General features: G+C 41.5%; 1 protein-coding gene across 1 annotated transcript in view; it reads right to left on the bottom strand.

Moving 5' to 3' along the window:
• galm (galactose mutarotase) overlaps positions 1-18,042 on the bottom strand; it is a 36,508-nt gene extending 18,466 nt beyond the window's left edge. The window contains exons 1-4 of the mRNA XM_086046062.1: positions 17,873-18,042; positions 14,987-15,192; positions 14,697-14,851; positions 10,999-11,112 (exon numbers count right to left, since the gene is read on the bottom strand). Coding sequence (XP_085902188.1) covers positions 10,999-11,112; positions 14,697-14,851; positions 14,987-15,167 — 450 coding nt within the window. The 5' untranslated portion in view covers positions 15,168-15,192; positions 17,873-18,042. The remainder of the gene's footprint in view (positions 1-10,998; positions 11,113-14,696; positions 14,852-14,986; positions 15,193-17,872) is intronic.
• Between the last annotated feature and the right edge of the window lie 517 nt (positions 18,043-18,559).

Here is an 18,559-nt window from a genome sequence, read left to right as displayed (position 1 = left end):
ACACATGTATTAGCGTTATGAGACGAAGAAAACTTGGCTTCTGGGGGGGAGATTTCATCAAATAATTTTTCTCCAAAAATGTGACTTATACTCCAGTGCGACTTATATGTTTTTTACTTCTTTATTATGCATTTTATCGCTGGTGCGACTTGTACTTCGGAGTGATTTATAATCCGGAAAATTCGGTACTTGTGCTGGCACAAATATTTAAGATGTGCCCGTTTTTACTTCTAGGAATTGTTTGTTCACTTGTCTAACGATTCTCCTTATCAATTCCACTTTCACCATTACTGACCGATGCAGAGTTTGCATTACTGACCAACTTCCTGATTCAGTTAGGGCAGAGGTGGGCAACTCTGGTCTTCGAGGGCCCGTATCCTGGATGTATGTCTCCCTGGTCCTACACACCTGATTCAATGATCAGTTCATTTGAATCAGGTGTGTTGGAGCAGATACATATAAAACATCCAGACAACAAACCTCAAGGACCTGAATTACTCACCTCTGCGATAGGGACTCAGATTTTTTTTGCTGATGTTTATCCTGTCTAATAAGGAACATTTCCCCTTGGCAGCAGAAACCTGTCCCCTGTGCCTCCACAAAAAGGAAAAAGAGGAAAGAGTGACCTTTCTCCCATGATAACTTTAGTAACTTGAAGAATACTCCTTTCAGCCTGCATCAGGCAGTGTCACATAACTATGCTGCCTATACTATCTATTGCCAGCACTCATGTGTACATATGAATTATCAGAGCAGGCTATTTCGTCAAGGTGACAGACCGGTCCATCTATCAGTCACTGACCGATGCCCGTTTTGCTGACAGTTGAGGAATAATGGGAAAAATTTAAAAATATACCGATTACGCATAGACCCCGCCATTCGTCTGCAGTCCTTCATTAGTTTATTTTTCGCGGCGAGGCTTCGATGGCTGCGGCGAGCGCGGGTAGGAAAATAATGAGTTGTTGTTGTTTGGGGGACAGATTTGAGTGAGGGACAAGGCTGTCAAAGCAAGCAGGCAGGCTTCCAAAGCACATTGAGTCACTATTTCTTTTTTTTGGATAACTTTCTTTATTGGAGTACAAATCACAAGAGATAACAACACAGTGGGTTAAGGTCATACCTCCAAAGATTTTTTTTCCCTTCCTCCCTCCTCTTTTCCCTTCCCCTTCCCTCCCTCGCCATTTCCCTTACCCTTCCCTATGCCTGCCATCCAACAAACAAACACATTCAAGGAAGGATGTTAACAAATATACTCAATTGGAGAACAAAAACAAAAGAAAAAACAAAAACAAAACAACACAAAACAAAAATATATATATAAATTAAAAAAGAATAATAATTTTCAAAAAAATGAAAAAATCAGGGGGAATTGTTGTCTCAGTCGTCACAATCAGGCAGAGATGTCAGAGCTTCTAAATGACTTAAAAGAGGTGTCCACGTCTCCTCAAAAGCGGCCAGGGAGCCTTTAAGGGAGTACCGAAGTTTTTCAAGTTTTATAGAGGGTAGCAACTCTTTAACCCACCTGTCATGGGAGGGAGGTCGAGGGAGTTTCCAGTTAAGTAATATAAGTTGCCTAGCTAGCAAGGTAGAAAAGTCAAGAACTGCCCGTAAATTTCGAAGTTACTGGATGTAGGGGGACGCCAAACAAAGCCACAAAAGGTTCAGGGGTGGTAATCATGCCATAGGCCGTGTTAATTGTTTTGAAAATCTCTTCCCAAAATGTGGCAAGCCTGGGACAGGACCAGAACTTATGGGAATGGTCTGCTGGAGACAACTTGCATCTATTAGACGCATCTAGACAAAGTTGTAACCTACGGGCTGTCTGTCGGTGTATCCTCTGTTGTTGACTTGGCTGTCAGACCATTTTTGTGTGTATCTTAACATCGCCTGTTTTAATCATCAGGCAGCCCCGATGAGAACAGTGAGGAAATGCTACCTATCTTCTGAGGTGGCTGCAAATTTGATCGAGATTTTAAAGAGCACTCCTTCTGACATTTTACCTGCACCATGTGATTTTGTTGTTGACAATTTTAATAAGAATCTTAAATCATCATTAGATTTAGCGGCTCTACTTTTAACCAAAACTATAAAAATAAAGAATGTACCCCCGTGGAATGATGATGCAGTCAAGACATAAAAGAAAATGGAGTGCAGAGGAGAGGTGGAGAAAAACTGAACTTACAGTGCATTATGAAATATTACGTGAACAACTCAAATCCTACAATAAAATAGTCAAACAGGCAAGAACTTACTATTTCTCAAACCTCATCTCAGTTAATAAAAACAACCCCAGATTTCTCTTCTCCACCTTCGACCTTTTAACCAACTCCAATTTTAATAAGTCCCCACAGAGACCAACAGACGCTCTCTGTGAGGACTTTGCAGACCACTTCAGAAGTAAAATCGATGACATAAGGTCCAGTCTTTTAGCCTGTCAAAACATACATTTTAATACACTTGGACAGTCATTTTTACCTGAGGAAACACTGGAAAGTTTTGCCCTGGTTGATGCAAGGACACTTGGTCGAGTTTTATCCCAAGTAAATCCAACAACCTGCCTTCTAGATCCAATTCCCACATCTCTTTTAAAGACATTTCATGGATTTTTTGAGGAACAGATTTTAAATATAGCCAATTGCTCTCTTCAGACAGGTGTCTTCCCCGCCGCCTTCGAAACGGTGGTGGTGAAGCCCCTTCTCAAGAAGAGCTGGACCCCAGCGTTTTTAACAATTACAGACCAGTATCCAACTTACCATTTTTAAGTAAGATTTTAGAAAAAACTGGTCTTTCTCAAGTTAAATAATTTTCTAAATACAAACACAATTTTAGAGGAATATCAATCTGGTTTAAGGGAGAACCACAGTACAGAGACAGCCCTTTTAAGGATATTAAACGATATAAGGTATACCGCAGACGTGAAAAAATTCACAGTCTTGGTGCTACTAGACTTAACGCCACTTTCGATGCAGTAGATCACCAAATTTTATTAAACAGACTTAAAAACCTAGTGGGCATCTCCGGTACTGCATTTAACTGGTTTTACTCCTATCTCACAGACAGATATTTCTTTGTAAGCATGGATACTTGTTCCTCCAAAACCCATGAAATTAAATGTGGGGTTCCCCAAGGTTCAATTTTAGGTCCAATATTTTTTAATCTCTATATGTTACCCCTTGGGGATGTCATCAGAAGACACGGCATCAGCTTTCACAGTTACGCTGATGACACACAGCTGTACATTAGCATGTCTCCTGATGACACAGGACCTATTGATACCCTTTTAAATTGTATTTTAGATATTAAGTCATGGATGGCAGAAAATTTCCTACAGCTCAATCAGGACAAAACCGAGGTTTTAGTTATCGACCAGAGAGAAAAACTTTTACCAAAATAACTAGATGTTAAACCCTCACAATGTGTAAAGAACCTGGGCGTTATTTTTGACTCAGAGTTCAGTTTTATTCCTCATATAAAAAATGTAACCAAGATCGGTTTTTATCATCTTAAGAATATTGCCAGAGTCCACCCATTTCTCTCTCAGGCTAACACTGAGGTGCTGATGCATGCTTTTTCCGCGCTGGGAGGTGTGGCTGCCTTCTGTGCGCCATGCTTATGGGCTGCCCCGGTGGCCCGGGGGTCTTTGAGGTGGTGGTGCTACCCGTGGCCATGGGCTGTCATCCCTTTCAGCGTGGACGAGCTCCCCTTGGGTACTCTTTCCTCATATGGTTTCTCTGCCCTGCCATGTCTCTTTTTAAGGTTATATGTGTGTGCGTTTGTGTATGCGTGCGTGTGAGTGAGTGAGTGCAAGTGTGCTTGTGGTTGTCTGTCTTTGTGTATACTGCGAGGGAGGGAGGGAAGGTGGGAGCGGGTTCTCTTTTTATGCTGTATTTTGATGTTTTTAATGTACAGCACTTTAAGTTGCATCTTGTGTGTGAAAAGTGCTATATAAATAAAATTTGATTTGATTTGATCGTTTGTATTCAGAAAAATCTGAGATTATTTAAGATTCGTGTAGTGGGATTTATGACATGCTCGGCCTGAACGACATGAAGACGGAAGGCTACCAGAAGGACAACTAAACAAAAGGAGAAATGCCACCCAGAAAAACTAAAAATGGTGTGCCAATAAATTAAGTCTTGCACTGTAAAAGGCCGTGCCTCGAACAAATTGAAGAGGAGTGCACTAAGTGTAACACCCGTTGCCAATACTCGTCGGGTATCGAGGTACCCAATTCCCTTCCCCAGGACTCCTTTGGACCAGATGGTGGGCCTCTGCTACCGCAGTGCCAATAAGACCGTAAATGTTAGAAATCAGCTGTTTCTTTTTCGGGTCGAGAGATAGTAACGAATCGATCAAAGTTTCAGGAGGACGGCTCTGGAATATGGGATTCTGTGATTTAAAAAAATGGCGCGTCTGAAAGAACCTGAAGAGGTGAGAGTTGAGTAAAGTGAATTTCCCAGAAAGCTCGGAGAAAGACATAAAGCTCCCTTGTTCATAAAGGTCTTTGAGTTTCGCTATGCTTTTGTCAGTCCAAGCCCGGAAGGTCACATCTGTACACGAAGGCGAAAATAGATGGTTGTTTACCACAGGTGCTAAGTCAGAGGCTTTATAGAGACCCAGGCTTTTTTTTTATGAGCTGAATCCAAATTCTAATTGTGACAATTACAACCGAACTAGAAGAAAGGTTAGAGATGATCAAAGGGAGTGGGGAACAGACCAAAGAGTGAAGATAGATTTTAGAAGACCCAGTTTCCATATCTACCCACAAGGGGCGTGTGCTATCGTCTTTGCTACCAATCCAATATAAATGTTTGTGAGTATTGCAGGACCAATAGTAGTGTAACATATTGGGCATTGCAAGACCCCCAAGAGTTTTGGGAAGCTGCAACACCGCCTTGCTATTACGTGGAGTTCTATTCCCCCAGACAAATGAGTTTATCAATTTATCGAGTGATCTGAAGAAGCCCTTCGTAATGAGTACTGGCATATGCGTAAAAGATATAAAAATTTGGGCAGAACGACCATCTTAACCAAGTTTACCCGGCCTGCTAGGGATATTGGGAGACCAGCCCATCTATTAAAATCAGATTTGCATTGCTCTACAAGGGGGCGGGGGGATTTTTAGCAATAAGGTGGTTCATTGATTTGGCTATATGCACCCCCAAATATTTTAATCCATCTGAAGCAAACTTGAAGGGGAAAAAAGACTGGGGTATAAGTTTGGCAGAGGTGTTAATGGGAAAAAGTTCACTTTTGTGAAAATTAAGTTTATGGCCGGAGTATAACCCAAACGTGTGTAATATTCCGAGGACCACTGGAAGAAAGGCAGGACACATATGAACGAAGGTCATCGGCATATAATGACAATTTATGAATCCTACCAGCTCCTCTCGCAACCAGATGGCCAAGTGTTCAATCGCTATGCCAAACAGGAAGGGAGACAGAGGACAGGCTTGTCTAGTTCCTCTGAAAAGGGGGAATAGGGCAAACCGGAGACCATTTGTAGAGACAGAGGCTACTGGGCAAGTATAAAGCAGTCTAACCCATGATATAAATTGTGAAGTAAACCCGAATTTCTTTAATACAAAAAAAAAGAAAATGCCACTCCATCCTGTCGAAGGCTTTCTCCGCATCAAGTGAGACAATCAACTCTGGAAGACTTAAACTGGGAGAACAAACAATATTTAACAATCTTCTCGTGTTGTGAAATGAGTGCCATGAATCCTGTTTGATCCGGAAAAATTATGCTTGGTAGCACCTGTTGAAGACGGTGGGCAAGGATCTTTGAGAGTATTTTCAAATCTACGTTTAAAAGTGAAATGGGTCGGTAACAAAGTGGATCTTTGGCACTTTTCAGCAAGAGAGAGATTGAGGCCTCCAACATGGTGGGGGGGGAGAAGACCTTCAGCCAAAAATTCATTATATACTTTCTGAAGGACCGGAGCAATAGTAGATGAAAACGATTTAAAGAACTCAGTGGTGAACCCATCTGGGCCGGGGGTCTTGCCGTTCTGGAGGGCAGAGATAGCTTCCTGCACCTCTCTAACTGAGATCGTGTTGCCCAATTCCGCAGCCTTCAGGTCATTTATTTGGGGAAAAACAATGTTGTCAAATGGGTTTTCTCCTTCCCAGGTATCTGAGGAACACTGCGAGGAATAAAGGTCCGCATAAAAAGTACGAAATGTGTCATTAATTTTGCGGGGGTCAGAAGTAATTTCCCCAGATGAAGATTTAATACTAGGGATCAATATGGATGTAGTGGATGCACGTGCCTGGTGTGCCAATAACTTCCCCGCCTTGTCCCCCATCTCAAAAAAATGTCTGCTTTGTTAAGAATAGTTGTTTCTGTATTTTACTTGTGGTTAATAGGTCAAATTTGGAATGAAGTTGGAGGCGGTCCTTGTACAGCGAAGGAGTAGGAGCAGAAGAGTATAATTTGTCAATCCTCACTAACTGCCAGGATAGTGCTTCAGTTTCCGCCATCTCTTCCCTCCTGGAAAAAGCGACATATGAAATAATTTGGCCCCTTAAAAAGGCCTTACAGGATTCCCACAAAATGCTCCGGGAAATCTCCGGTGAGTCATTCAAGTCAAAAAACAAGGTCATTTGTGTACTGAGGAATTCTTTAAAGGCAGTTTGGGCTAGCAAAGGGGAATTAAGTCTCCACTGCCTGGAGAGTGGCACATGGTTGGAGAAGTTAATATCAACCGAAACCAGGGCATGGTCTGAGATGGTAATACTATAATATTCACAGGAGCGAACTTCTGATAAGAAGTGATTATCGAGGAGAAAAAAGTCTACCCGAGAGTATGAATGATGGACATGTGAAAAAAATGAAAAGGCTTTGTCTAAGGGAAATGCCGACCTCCAAGGGTCGAACAAACCCAAACTACGCTTATATGCGTCCAAGGTCTTAGCGGATCCAGATCATTTCTGAGGGTTGGAGGACGATCTGTCAAGGGACGGATCCTGAATCAAATTGAAATCACCTCCAATAATCAAATAGTGAGCGTTCACTTTGGGAAGCGAAGTGAAAAAAATAGTAATAAAGGCATCATCATCCAATGTCGGTGCATAGACACAAGCCATAACCACAGGCATGCCACATAATGTCCCAAAGACAATAACAAATCGGCCATTTGGGTCTTCTATGGATTTGGATAGCTCAAATGGAACCTTTTTGTGTACAAGAATAGCTGCCCCCCTTGCCTTCACTGGAAACTTAGAATGAAAAACACTACTAAACCAAGGTCGCTTAATACGGTTAATCTGGGAAGAAACTAGGTGGGTTTCCTGTACAAAAAAAATGTCCCCTCCGAGTTGACTCAAACGATTCAAGACTTTGTTTCTTTTAACCGGCTGGTTCACACCTTTCAGGTTCCAGGAGACAAAACGCAGACTTCTACCCTCAGCCGTCATTTCAGAAGAATGTACCAGGTAATTACTCTTGTCCAATTTGATTCCTGAGCCAAAATAATAGGGGAGACAACAAAAATGCAAAAATCCACAACACAAGAAATTAAAATAAACATTGATACATGAGAGTCCTTCCAAGCCCCACCCACGCTCCTAACCCATCCCGAAATCTCTTTAACGCTCATCAACAACCCAAACATCTCGACTCTATCTATTTCCTTAACTGACTCTCGTTGAGAGGTCAACTGGTTGAACGACACAGTATTACCAGTAAACGAATGAAGTATGCACCACCTTTCGATATATAAGGAAAAAGAGGTAAAAGAGAGAAAAGATAAATAAATAAATAAAATTGCAACAATAGTGAGTAAATGAAATAAAAACATCCATCCATTATCGATACCGCTTATCCTCACAAGGGTCGTGGGGCGTGCTGGAGCCTATCCCAGCTGTCTTCGGGCAGTAGGCGGGGGACACCCTGAATTGGTTGCCAGCCAATCGCAGGGCACACAGAGACAAACATCCGCACTCACAATCACACCTAGGGGCAATTTAGAGAGTCCAATCAACTTACCATGCATGTTTTTAGAATGTGGGAGGAAACCGGAGTACCCGGAGAAAACCCACGCAGGCACGGGGAGAACATGCAAACTCCACACAGGGAGGATGGAGCCGGGATCGAACCCACAACCTCTGAACTGTGAAGCGGACGTGCTAACCAGTCGACCACCGTGCCGCCCCAAAATGAAAACAAATAAATGAAAAACATTTATACAGCAGACCATAACATCTAATTAAAATGAACAAACCAATCAATTTCTCTCAAATGTTTCTCAGACAGATAGACCCAAAAAAGTAATAATAATACATAAATAAAATAATAATAATAAATAATAATTTTTAAGATTCTCAAATCCTTTCCATCCCATCTTCCCCCCTTTTGTAATTCAAGTAGAATAAAGGATAGAGCATAAATTGGGGGAGAGCCATGAGATGACATACCCAAACACTTCACTACTTAAAGGTGGACAGCCTAATGCCCTTCCCATCTAAAATATAAAAACAAAATAAATAAAATAATAATAACAACAACAATAATAATAAAATAACAGCAAAAATTTAGTAAGACCACCACACACAGGCATAAACACAAATATAACAAACCCATACATGCAGCAAGAACTAAACATAAACAGCCAATGAAACCCAATAGAAAATAACTTAAGTCTAGAGCAACCTAAACATGTACATACACACATACCAATACCTATAAACATACACATGCCCACGTATAAACCCATTAATGCTTCTGCATCACAATCCCCATTACACCAAAAATGAGTGTACTCACAATATAAATGGCATTGAGACTAATAATTAGGAATAACCAGTTCCCCCTTTTGACCGCAAAACGTGAAAAATCCAAGTCACTCCTGGGACATGCCAAATGTAACAAGGGCACATACCTGTCCATCATTACAGTTACCACGACATTCGCCGATGAAGACCGTGGGAGGCTCATCCAAATGGTAACAGTCAGTTCAAGTGCTGGAGGTCGCACATCCATCCATCAATGTAGTTACCACGACATTCGCCAGCGAGGACCGCGGAAAGGATGTCCAGATGTTAACAGTCAGTTCAAGAGGTGGAAAATCAAAAAACCATAAAAAAACAAAACAAAAACAAAAACATCAAGATGGGCAGTCTCTTCCAGCGACGGAGAAGGAAGAAAAAAAAAAGTGGTGATTAAAAAATAGTTGTAACAGTCAGACTCTAGCATGACATGGCGACTTAAGTTGCTGCCATCACACGTCCTTCATAGAACGCCATCGCCTCTTCGGGAGTTCCGAAGGTAAAGGTTTCATTCCCGTGCTAAATTTGCAGATGGGCAGGGAGGAGAAGCCTAAACCTAACTCCTTTTTGGTAGAGAGCTTGTTTGACCTTGTTAAAGGCGAGCTCGCCTCCTCGCAGTGGCAGCGCTGACGTCCGGGTACACACGAAGCATGTCGTCACCAAACTTCAGCTCATGCTGCCGGGCGCAGCGCAGCACTTTCTCCCTTACTTGGAACGATGAAAAGAGACCACAAAGGGTCTAGGTCTTCCTCCCGGTCATGGTGTAGGCGCCAGAGAGCGGTGTGCTCTCTCTAGCTCCAGTGTATTGGCAAGCAACTCGGGACCGAGATTTTTCATGAGCAGCTCGGCTATAAACTCGGTCGGATCCCGGGCTTTTTCACTGCCCTCGGGCACATTGATTGTCGGGGAGGTTAGCCCTCCCTCTCAAGGTCTTCAAGACGGTCTTGTAGCGATTTATTGAGTAACTCAAGTTGCTCCACTTTCGCCTCCGTTCTCGAGATACGCTCAAAGTTCTCTCCAGCAAGAGTTTCCGTCACCGTAGGCCATTCACAGTCTCTCGGAAAGCGTCCAGCGATGCTTGTAAAGGTTTTACGGAATCTTGAATTAACACTGACATGTCCTCCCTGAGCGAAAGTCGTTTACCCAGTTCAGCGACAAGTCGGCTCATGGATAAAGCATCCGATGAAACGGTGGAGTCATTAGCTTCAGCGGTGCTAGCAGCCATTTTAGCTAGTTTGTTCACGCTCGTAGCCGTGCTTGCCCGAGTGGCAGGACAACTCGACGGAGATCTCACTTTGGGCTTGGAACCACTCATTGTTTGTTCAGGAACAGGCAGAGTCGCTCTATTGTCACGTAATACTCTCTTACGATACAGTTGTGGTGTTCAAAAAGTAAAATTTTAAAGTTCAACCGTGAGACCCCTCGATGCGTGACTTTCTCCTACGACGTCATCACCGGAAGTCCTGAGTCACTATTTCTGTTAAAATATCGTCCAGCGGGTGGGGAGTTATAGTTTAGTCGGACTCTCCGACGGATGGCCATTTAAAATTTGAGGCGGACCTTAAAATTAGACGGGTGCTATTTTTTCCTCCCCGTAAAAAAAAGGCAAATGACTGACGACCGAAGGGTACCCACATTGCAGACGGATGATGAATAACGGACGCTCAATCTTTAGTAAAATGCCTAGCTCTGTGAATTATGTGGGGGTCTAGATAGCAGTGCACACTAAAGCTAAAACCACTGAATAAATGAAATTAGCAGAAGTAAATTGGATGCCAGGCAATCAGAAACAATTGGTTGGTGTAAACTAGTGTAAAGTCTGAAGTGCAGAAAATGTTATGTGTGACTGACAAAAACTGTTTGTTTTTTTTGTCTTGTACATACATTATTTTCATATACAGTAAGGACGTGGATCCAGCACCAGGATCACTCCCAATACTCCCTTAGACAGGGAAAGGATAGGTGAAAATATTTTTCTTTACTTCACTTTGCAACAAGCAAATATATTTTTATAGTCACTTTTTATTACTATAAACTCTCTTTGCACCAAAATGTATGTTGATCAGTGGAATTGGAAATCGAACTACAGGCACAGCAAACCGTCAGGTGACAATACATTCCCACCAGTAACTGCAAATTGAAGTTGGCAGTTCAATCTGTTATAATGTGCTATACATCTTGGAGCAGATCAGTTTGTCGTTATACTGTGGCGTACCACTGTATGTTTACCTGCAATGTGTAGGTAACAGAAACCTGCAACGCTCCAGGGTAACCCTGGTCTCCATCTGGACTGGTAAGACACATTTTCACGCCATCCTCCACGGCTGTAGCAATCCAAATTGCCTAAAGAGACAACCATAATGCAGATTGTCACAAGTCAGCAAGTTTTGAAAAAGTACAGAAAAGAAAAAACACAAAACATTTACTTTGAATTCTCAAGGGGAATTTTTTTGCAGCAATACAGTGCAAATGTAAAAATCACATAGGGAGCCGAGCCTGCCCACCAAGTTCCTTGCTTGCACTCAAGGCATAATCTCTAAAAACAATGTTTTTTGTTTTTATTTGTTTTTATTTTTTTGATAGTAGCTATTTTTGTGTAAGAAATGCTACTGTTGAGTTCTTTATCATGCAGAAATTTGAAATATAAAGAAACAAGAGTGTGATTTTGTGTGATTGATGGAAATCTAATATGCAACACGCTGCATGCCAAGTAGTGTGAGTTTTTGTGCAGGTGTTGGCAATTCCCTTGTTGATATCCCTCTGTTGATCCCTTAACCCATTAAAGCCTGAAGCCCCTCGTGAGACATCTCTCTAAAAACTGCAGTCGTCATTGGAGTCACCCTTGAAAACCTGTCATTTTCGCGGAAATGCACTACCTACAAAATAATTAATATCTCAGCCCCTGTAGCAGATAGAAACATAATTCCAAAAGAATTTGAGAGCTTAGACATGTGGCTTTCACACAGGCCCGAGTTTATTCATCTTTACTGATTCAATCGAAGATGCAAATGAAGCACACTTTATAATTAAAAACATTATCGAGTGGTAATTACCATGCTGTATTTTCTTACAAAGACATTGAAATCGTCATTGTCTACGAACATATTTCTTAACCATATATCACTTTTGGCTGGTTTCATGGCTTTAAAGTCTGCAAGCACGTCATCGATATCACTGCCGTGACTTATATCAGACTTCCCGCGATTGATTGTGCCACCATTACTCCTTGAGAAAATTCCGGATATCCTCCGACGACTCACGACACCGTCACGTGTATTCTTGATGCATTTCATTGGCTAAGAGACCGCGAATTGGATTTAAAAAATAACATTACGTATACGCTCTCCCGGCTTTATAGGGAGAAACACGCAACAGCGCTCCCGGCTTTTGTGGTAGAAACGCGCTTGTGCGTTTCCGGCTTTAATAGGTTAAACCAATGGTTCCCAATCTTTTTTTTGTCTCATGTACACTGAACCCTTTGTCATACGTTTAAGTACCCCCACTTATACAGTACGTATTGATAATCCTCTAAAAGTATAACACAAGGTTGTATTACAACTGATTATTAAAGGGAAAGTCAACCCAAAAATATTCTTTACAGTAGCATGTTCTTTACAACTCCACTAATCTAATCATGGCATTCTGATTGATCCATTAAGGCCGGGAGCGCATAACCGCATTTCTTCCACTAGAGCTGGGAGCGCTATTGCGTCTTTCTACATTTAGAGCCGGGAGAGTGGATATGTCAATTTTCTTTTTTTTTAAGATTAGGGTTGTCAATAGATTAAAAAAATTTCCTAGGTTTTGAGCCATGCGGCTTATAGTCCGTTGCTATTCTGTGGATTTTTCTTCCACCGCTCGGGGTGCTCTAACCGGAATTACAGTACAATTCAATACAATACATTTTGCCCAGCCATTAACTGGATGTGACTGTAGGTGGACGACTTCAACAGGCGAGGGCGCTGTGCACTAGGTTATTGCATTAGGTGCTGTAATTAATTGATTTTATGTTTTCTGAGAGGTCCCTGAAGTGCACATGAATGCGATTGGCTGATGTTACATATCTTCTGTTGTTTTGATGTGAAATGCTATTGTTGATTTAGTACAGTTGGCAGCACGTCGTGTGTTGGATTGGCTGACTTTATTAACATAAAACAAGACAGGTGCATATGTAGAATGTAGTAGAACAATAGATGGTGGAGTCTGGTGGACATTAGCTGACAAACTGGAGCGGCAGCCGGCAGTGAAATGACGATAAGAACTGGTGGACATTAGCTGACAAACTGGAGCGGCAGCCGGCAGTGAAATGACGATAAGAACTGTTTATTTTGTCTTGGTTCTGTTCCGTTTTAATCAGCAACTTTATGTAATCGTGATCTGTAACTAATTGATCTAATTTATCTAATTTTTAATCTCACTTAAAAATTGCTGAGAAAAGCCACAAAGCCCCCCCCCCATTGTCTGTATGCATGTATCTGTATTTATGGTATATATCTTTTTTTCAATTACCCAGTCATTTGCCACCTTGAGGAACTGTTTTTCACGTTTCTGTTTTCACAACGATCAGTGCAAAATGGGTTGAAGTTCCACTCACCATCAATAAAGTGTCCAGTCTACCCCAAATAACCGTGGTTGCGAGTTGAGGTCCAGTGATCTGCGTTTATAGCAAATTTGTCCAAAGTCCAAAAAAACATCAAGCTTGCTTTTCTTTTCACCGTCATACATCTGATTTTAGTCATCACTGCAGTTCTGCACGGTGGTTTGTATGATGGGTCTTTGGACGCTGTTTGAAACACCTCAATTAATCCCTTGTCTTCAGCTATGTTGATCGGCCTGATTTTTACACCCCCAACAACTCAAGCACAAGCCCCATGCATCAAAATGGATCTCATCATACAGAATCAGTAGAGATTAAAAATTTGATTAAGCGATGAAAAAAATTAATGATTTAACTCTGACTGTAATTAATTGATCACAATCAATGCACTAATTTGACACCCCTAGTTAAGATATATGTTTGCAGACAATGACGATATCGAATTTTTTTTTAACAGAATAGATGATGTAATTACCACTCAATTTTTTTTAAACGAAAAATAATGCAGACACTTTATTTTGACATTTTTGTTTGAAATAATAATAAACTCAGGCCTGTATGAAAGCCACATGTCTAAACTCTGAAATTCTTCTGGAATGATGTTTCAATCTGCTACAGGGGCTGAGATATCAATGACTTTGTAGGTGCTGAATTTTCGTGAAAAGTTCAGATTTTAGAGCAATCATCTCAAAGTCTACTAAATCATACTCCATTTTTCAGTAACATTTTCAGCCGGCTATCCAAATACATACTAAAATATTCGATAGCTGCAGCCCGGAGGAGAGAGGGAGAGAGGGAGAGAGGGAGTGAGGGAGAGGGAGAGGGAGAGGGAGAGGGAGAGGGAGAGGGAGAGGGAGAGGGAGAGGGAGAGGGAGAGGGAGAGGGAGAGGGAGAGGGAGAGAGAGAGAGAGAGAGGGAGAGAGAGAGAGAGAGAGAGAGAGATAGAGACAATAAGTATAATTCATAATTGGTATAACAAATATTAGACAGGAAATGTGTAATAAAAGCAAAAATATTTAATTGATAGAGGTTTTTTAATACAAATAATAATGAAATTGCATAACACAGTTAGTTATAATTCTTTGTGCTGCATGAGGAAAGAGCTCGAAGTAAATTGAACGAAAAGATGGAAATAAAGAAAAACACCTTTTAAGCAAGCACATCTAACTACTGATTACGTCTCACAAATGGCCTGGAAATGCTTCGGTGACACCAGTGGAATTATAAGGTACTTTTAGCATCCCTTATTAATAGCTGCCTACAGGATATAGACACGGATGAACAGGCTGAAACAGATGGAGTGAATTATGTCATCTCACTTTTGTCTTACCTTATTAAAGCCATGGAGCCCTCCATGCAGAGCATTAGGTCCATTGTTGATATCTAATTGGTATGTTTTTCCCTCTACTACAAAACATCCTTGAGCAATCCTGTTGGCTACGCGGCCCACCACAGCTCCAAAATACCGCTTGTCTGACACATAACCTGGCAACAGCAGGCAAGTGTGTTACTTATGTCATGCAACCCAGTTTTTCTTAATTGCTAAAAAGCATTTTAAAGTAGTAATAATGCACTGACAAAAAAGACACAACACTTACATTATATAGCCCTACTGCTTACCTTCCAGGTCATCATAACCCAAGACTACATCCTCCATCTGACCATCTTTCCCCTTGCTATAAACAGACCTGATCGTAGCGCCCAGTGTAAGGACCTCCACCTTCACACGAGAAGACTGGAGTGTCCACAAATCCACTTTGCTGGACAACTTCCCCCATGACTGACTTCTAACTTGCGTCATCTTGTTCAACAAGATATGGCTGCTTCTGCAAACATGGCAAATACATGTTTTTATTGGAATATAATTATATTTATTGTAATTATTACTATTAGGGTTATAAAATTATAGGAATTTTCAAAGTTAGAACCATTAACTGGAATAAAGCAGGACTTGATCAAATTGAAGGTTGGCTAAACATGGAATTTATATATAGTTGGGGAAATTATATTTTAGCCTAATTCTGACTAACACAACCAGCTTTCATATCCAAATACTGTTGAATATTAAGAGCCCATTGCCTGACAGGTTTCAGCAGGAGAAATATGATGGAGAAGCTTCAGTGAAGATGTTTTTTATGTGCAAGATGAACGGGACTTTTTTGAGATTGGAGAGCGGGTCTTTTCATTTACATTTTGAACGGGACTTTGTTGGTATTTTTTGATGAGCTGTGCATTTTGAATGGGTAGTACTGTATATAACTCATCATTCATATTTTTGTTCTTTGATAAAATATGATTGCTCGATAAAATATTCATAACTGAATATTCCATCCATCCATCCATCCATTATCGATACCACTTATCCTCACAAGGGTCGCGAGGCGTGCTGGAGCCTATCCCAGCTGTCTTTGGGCAGTAGGCGGGGGACACCCTGAATTGGTTGCCAGCCAATTGCAGGGCACAAAGAGACAAACATCCGCACTCACAATCACACCTAAGGGCAATTTTAGAGAGTCCAATCAACTTATCATGCATGTCTTTGGAATGTGGGAGGAAACCGGAGTACCTGGAGAAAACCCACGCAGGCACGGGGAGAGCATGCAAACTCCACACAGGGAGGCCGGAGCCTGGATCGAACCCACGACCTCTGAACTGTGAGGCGGACGTGCCGCCCTGAATGTTCTACTTGCAAATAAATCAGTAGAAATGGCCTGCTTTTGGATTGTATTATTTTGTATGGATGTCTTATGACATTTCCCAGTCTAACATCCCTTCGGAAATTTACGCAAAATGTTCCACCCCTAGACACCCTAATTATTATCATTATTGACATGCCCTTATATTTAAGTGAAGTGACAGTGCCTGACTTTGTTTGATATAAAGTATCAAAAATTATTAAATCTGTATAGATGCAAAGGGACACTGCTCAGTGATCAAAGGAAACCCAGGCAATCGCCTAGGACCCTGTGTTGAAGCCAGTCTCAAGAGACAGGTAACATTATTTGATCATATAAATGACAAAACAAAGGCAATACAATGACATCATGACTAGAATCCCCTGCAGAGGGCTCCTCAGAGTCCTCACTCGCTGTTGTTGGCTGGTGGCACAAAGGGGGCCCCGAGAGACAGACAAAATTGATCCATAACCAACAACACAACTGCAAACCCTCATTAGACACTGCAGTGACAGATTCACGAATCTCCCTAATGAGCCCCGAACTACCCCACCCCTAACTACAAGTCGTAGTTGTCAAACACACCAGAAAACAAAACTATGTAAACCTATACTCAGGTTAGTGAGAATGTTACATAAATCAAGTCACACTAAGCTTTGAAGTATTTTACAGCACTTTAATAGCTAGCATTTGTTAAACGGCAGACCAGCTAATGACAACATGACATACATACTGTGCGCTTTACATTCATTTGTATTTTTACTTGGTTGAGTTATATCATTCTGAAAAATTGCATACTTCAATTATTTTTTGTTGGTGTTGAACCTTTTTTGAGACATTTGCTTTCAGTGTTAGTAGCTATGTATTATTGATTGTATAGAACAAATACGGCGCACAACTGGTTAGCACGTCCGCCTCACAGGTCAGAGGTCGTGGGTTCGATTCCGGCCTCGGCCTTCCTGTGTGGAGTTTGCATGTTCCCCCGTGCCTATGTGGGTTTTCTCTGGGTACTGCGGTTTCCTCCCACATTCCAAAAACATGCATGGTAGGTTAATTGATCACTCGAAATTGACCCTAAGTGTGATTGTGGGTGTGGATGTTTGTTTGTCTCCGTGTGCCCTGCGATTGGCTGACAACCAGTTCTGTCCCCAGTCTACTGCCCGAAGACAGCTGGGATAGGCTCCAGCGCTCCGCGACCCTCGTGAGGATAGAGCGTCATAGATAATGGATGGATATCTTTCTCAATCGTCCTGTTTGTTGTTGTTGTTGCGTTTTGGGGGTCTAGAAACGGCCCTGCCAGTGAGTTCCAACAGGAGTGACACAAAATTCTAATTTCACTTTACTTGTTCGAAAATTACTTACAAACGTACGATTTATTCATCTATCTATGCGAGAGACGTACAGTGACAGAAATATCATATGACAGCAAGTTCAAAATCTGTTGCCATTCATAGAGCTGAAACGAGCCATGCAGTCTGCTTTATATTCAATTAAACAGGTCCAGATTTCACACAGCATATGTCAAAGTGCGATATTCTAAAATATATTTATAATTATTTCTCATCTCCGCTATGTATCGGTCAAGCCCCTCTTTAGCACCATGAAGGAAAACCGGAGCCCGTACTCGAACTATATACCTCTGTACTGTGAGGCGGATGTGCGACGCCACCTAATGTAGTCATACGTCTTGTTAAAATGTTTTGCAGTGTATCGTGACAAAGTGGAGCCTTATGGCCAAGATTGACATGCGAATATATCACGTCAGAAAACGGGTTGCTAGTTACAGCAGAGTAATGTCAAGTCACCGCTTTCCATATGGTCTCTATCTCACCTTAAAATTGTAGCCCCCGTCAAGACACAACTTACTTCCTTCGTTCTTTAGTACTTTAAGTCAAGACATGTCACAAAAACTAGTTTAGTTTTCTTCCCCACTCACTAACTACTGACTGTAAGGAAGTTTACAAACAAGAATCCTTAACAGCCACGGACGTATATATATGATGGACTCACTATGCCGCCCACTCGCCATAGCGTGAAGTGAAACCGCCGGCGGCCATCTTGCGTTGCCCTTCGCTAAGTGTGTTGACTTGAATATTGTACATGATTTCTGCGCAACGTGTTCACGTTATTTTCTGTCTCCACGGCGAAAATGCCACACCGTGGATCTTACAGTTGTACCTATGAATCTGAGAGAAGTGCTACATCCACATTTTATTCGTAATAATGCAATTATAAATGTTCTCTGAGCCTATATGTTATAATTCGTAGTGTTGTGCATTGATTTTCCTTATTTTTTTTTGTTAGAGCTATAAACAGTGAAATGAAAGCAACCCATCCGGACAAAATTAGCTGCAAAATGAAAACCTGATCTTTGCAAGTGAGGATTCCCGATACTGAGATGATATACTCCGAATGGTCGATGTGAACAGTGAACGTCGTTGTTTGAGAGGTTCTCATTACAGTACTCTATAAAGCAATCCCAGCGTAAAACACACACTGCTAACAGTGCTTTCAGTGA

The sequence above is a fragment of the Filicampus tigris genome, chromosome 11 (genome assembly GCF_054856515.1).
Source record: "Filicampus tigris isolate MCC_2025a chromosome 11, RoL_Ftig_1.0, whole genome shotgun sequence".
Taxonomy (NCBI): Eukaryota; Metazoa; Chordata; class Actinopteri; order Syngnathiformes; family Syngnathidae; genus Filicampus; species Filicampus tigris.
Note: the sequence above shows the minus strand (reverse complement) of the source record. Positions and strands in the feature narration are given on the sequence as shown.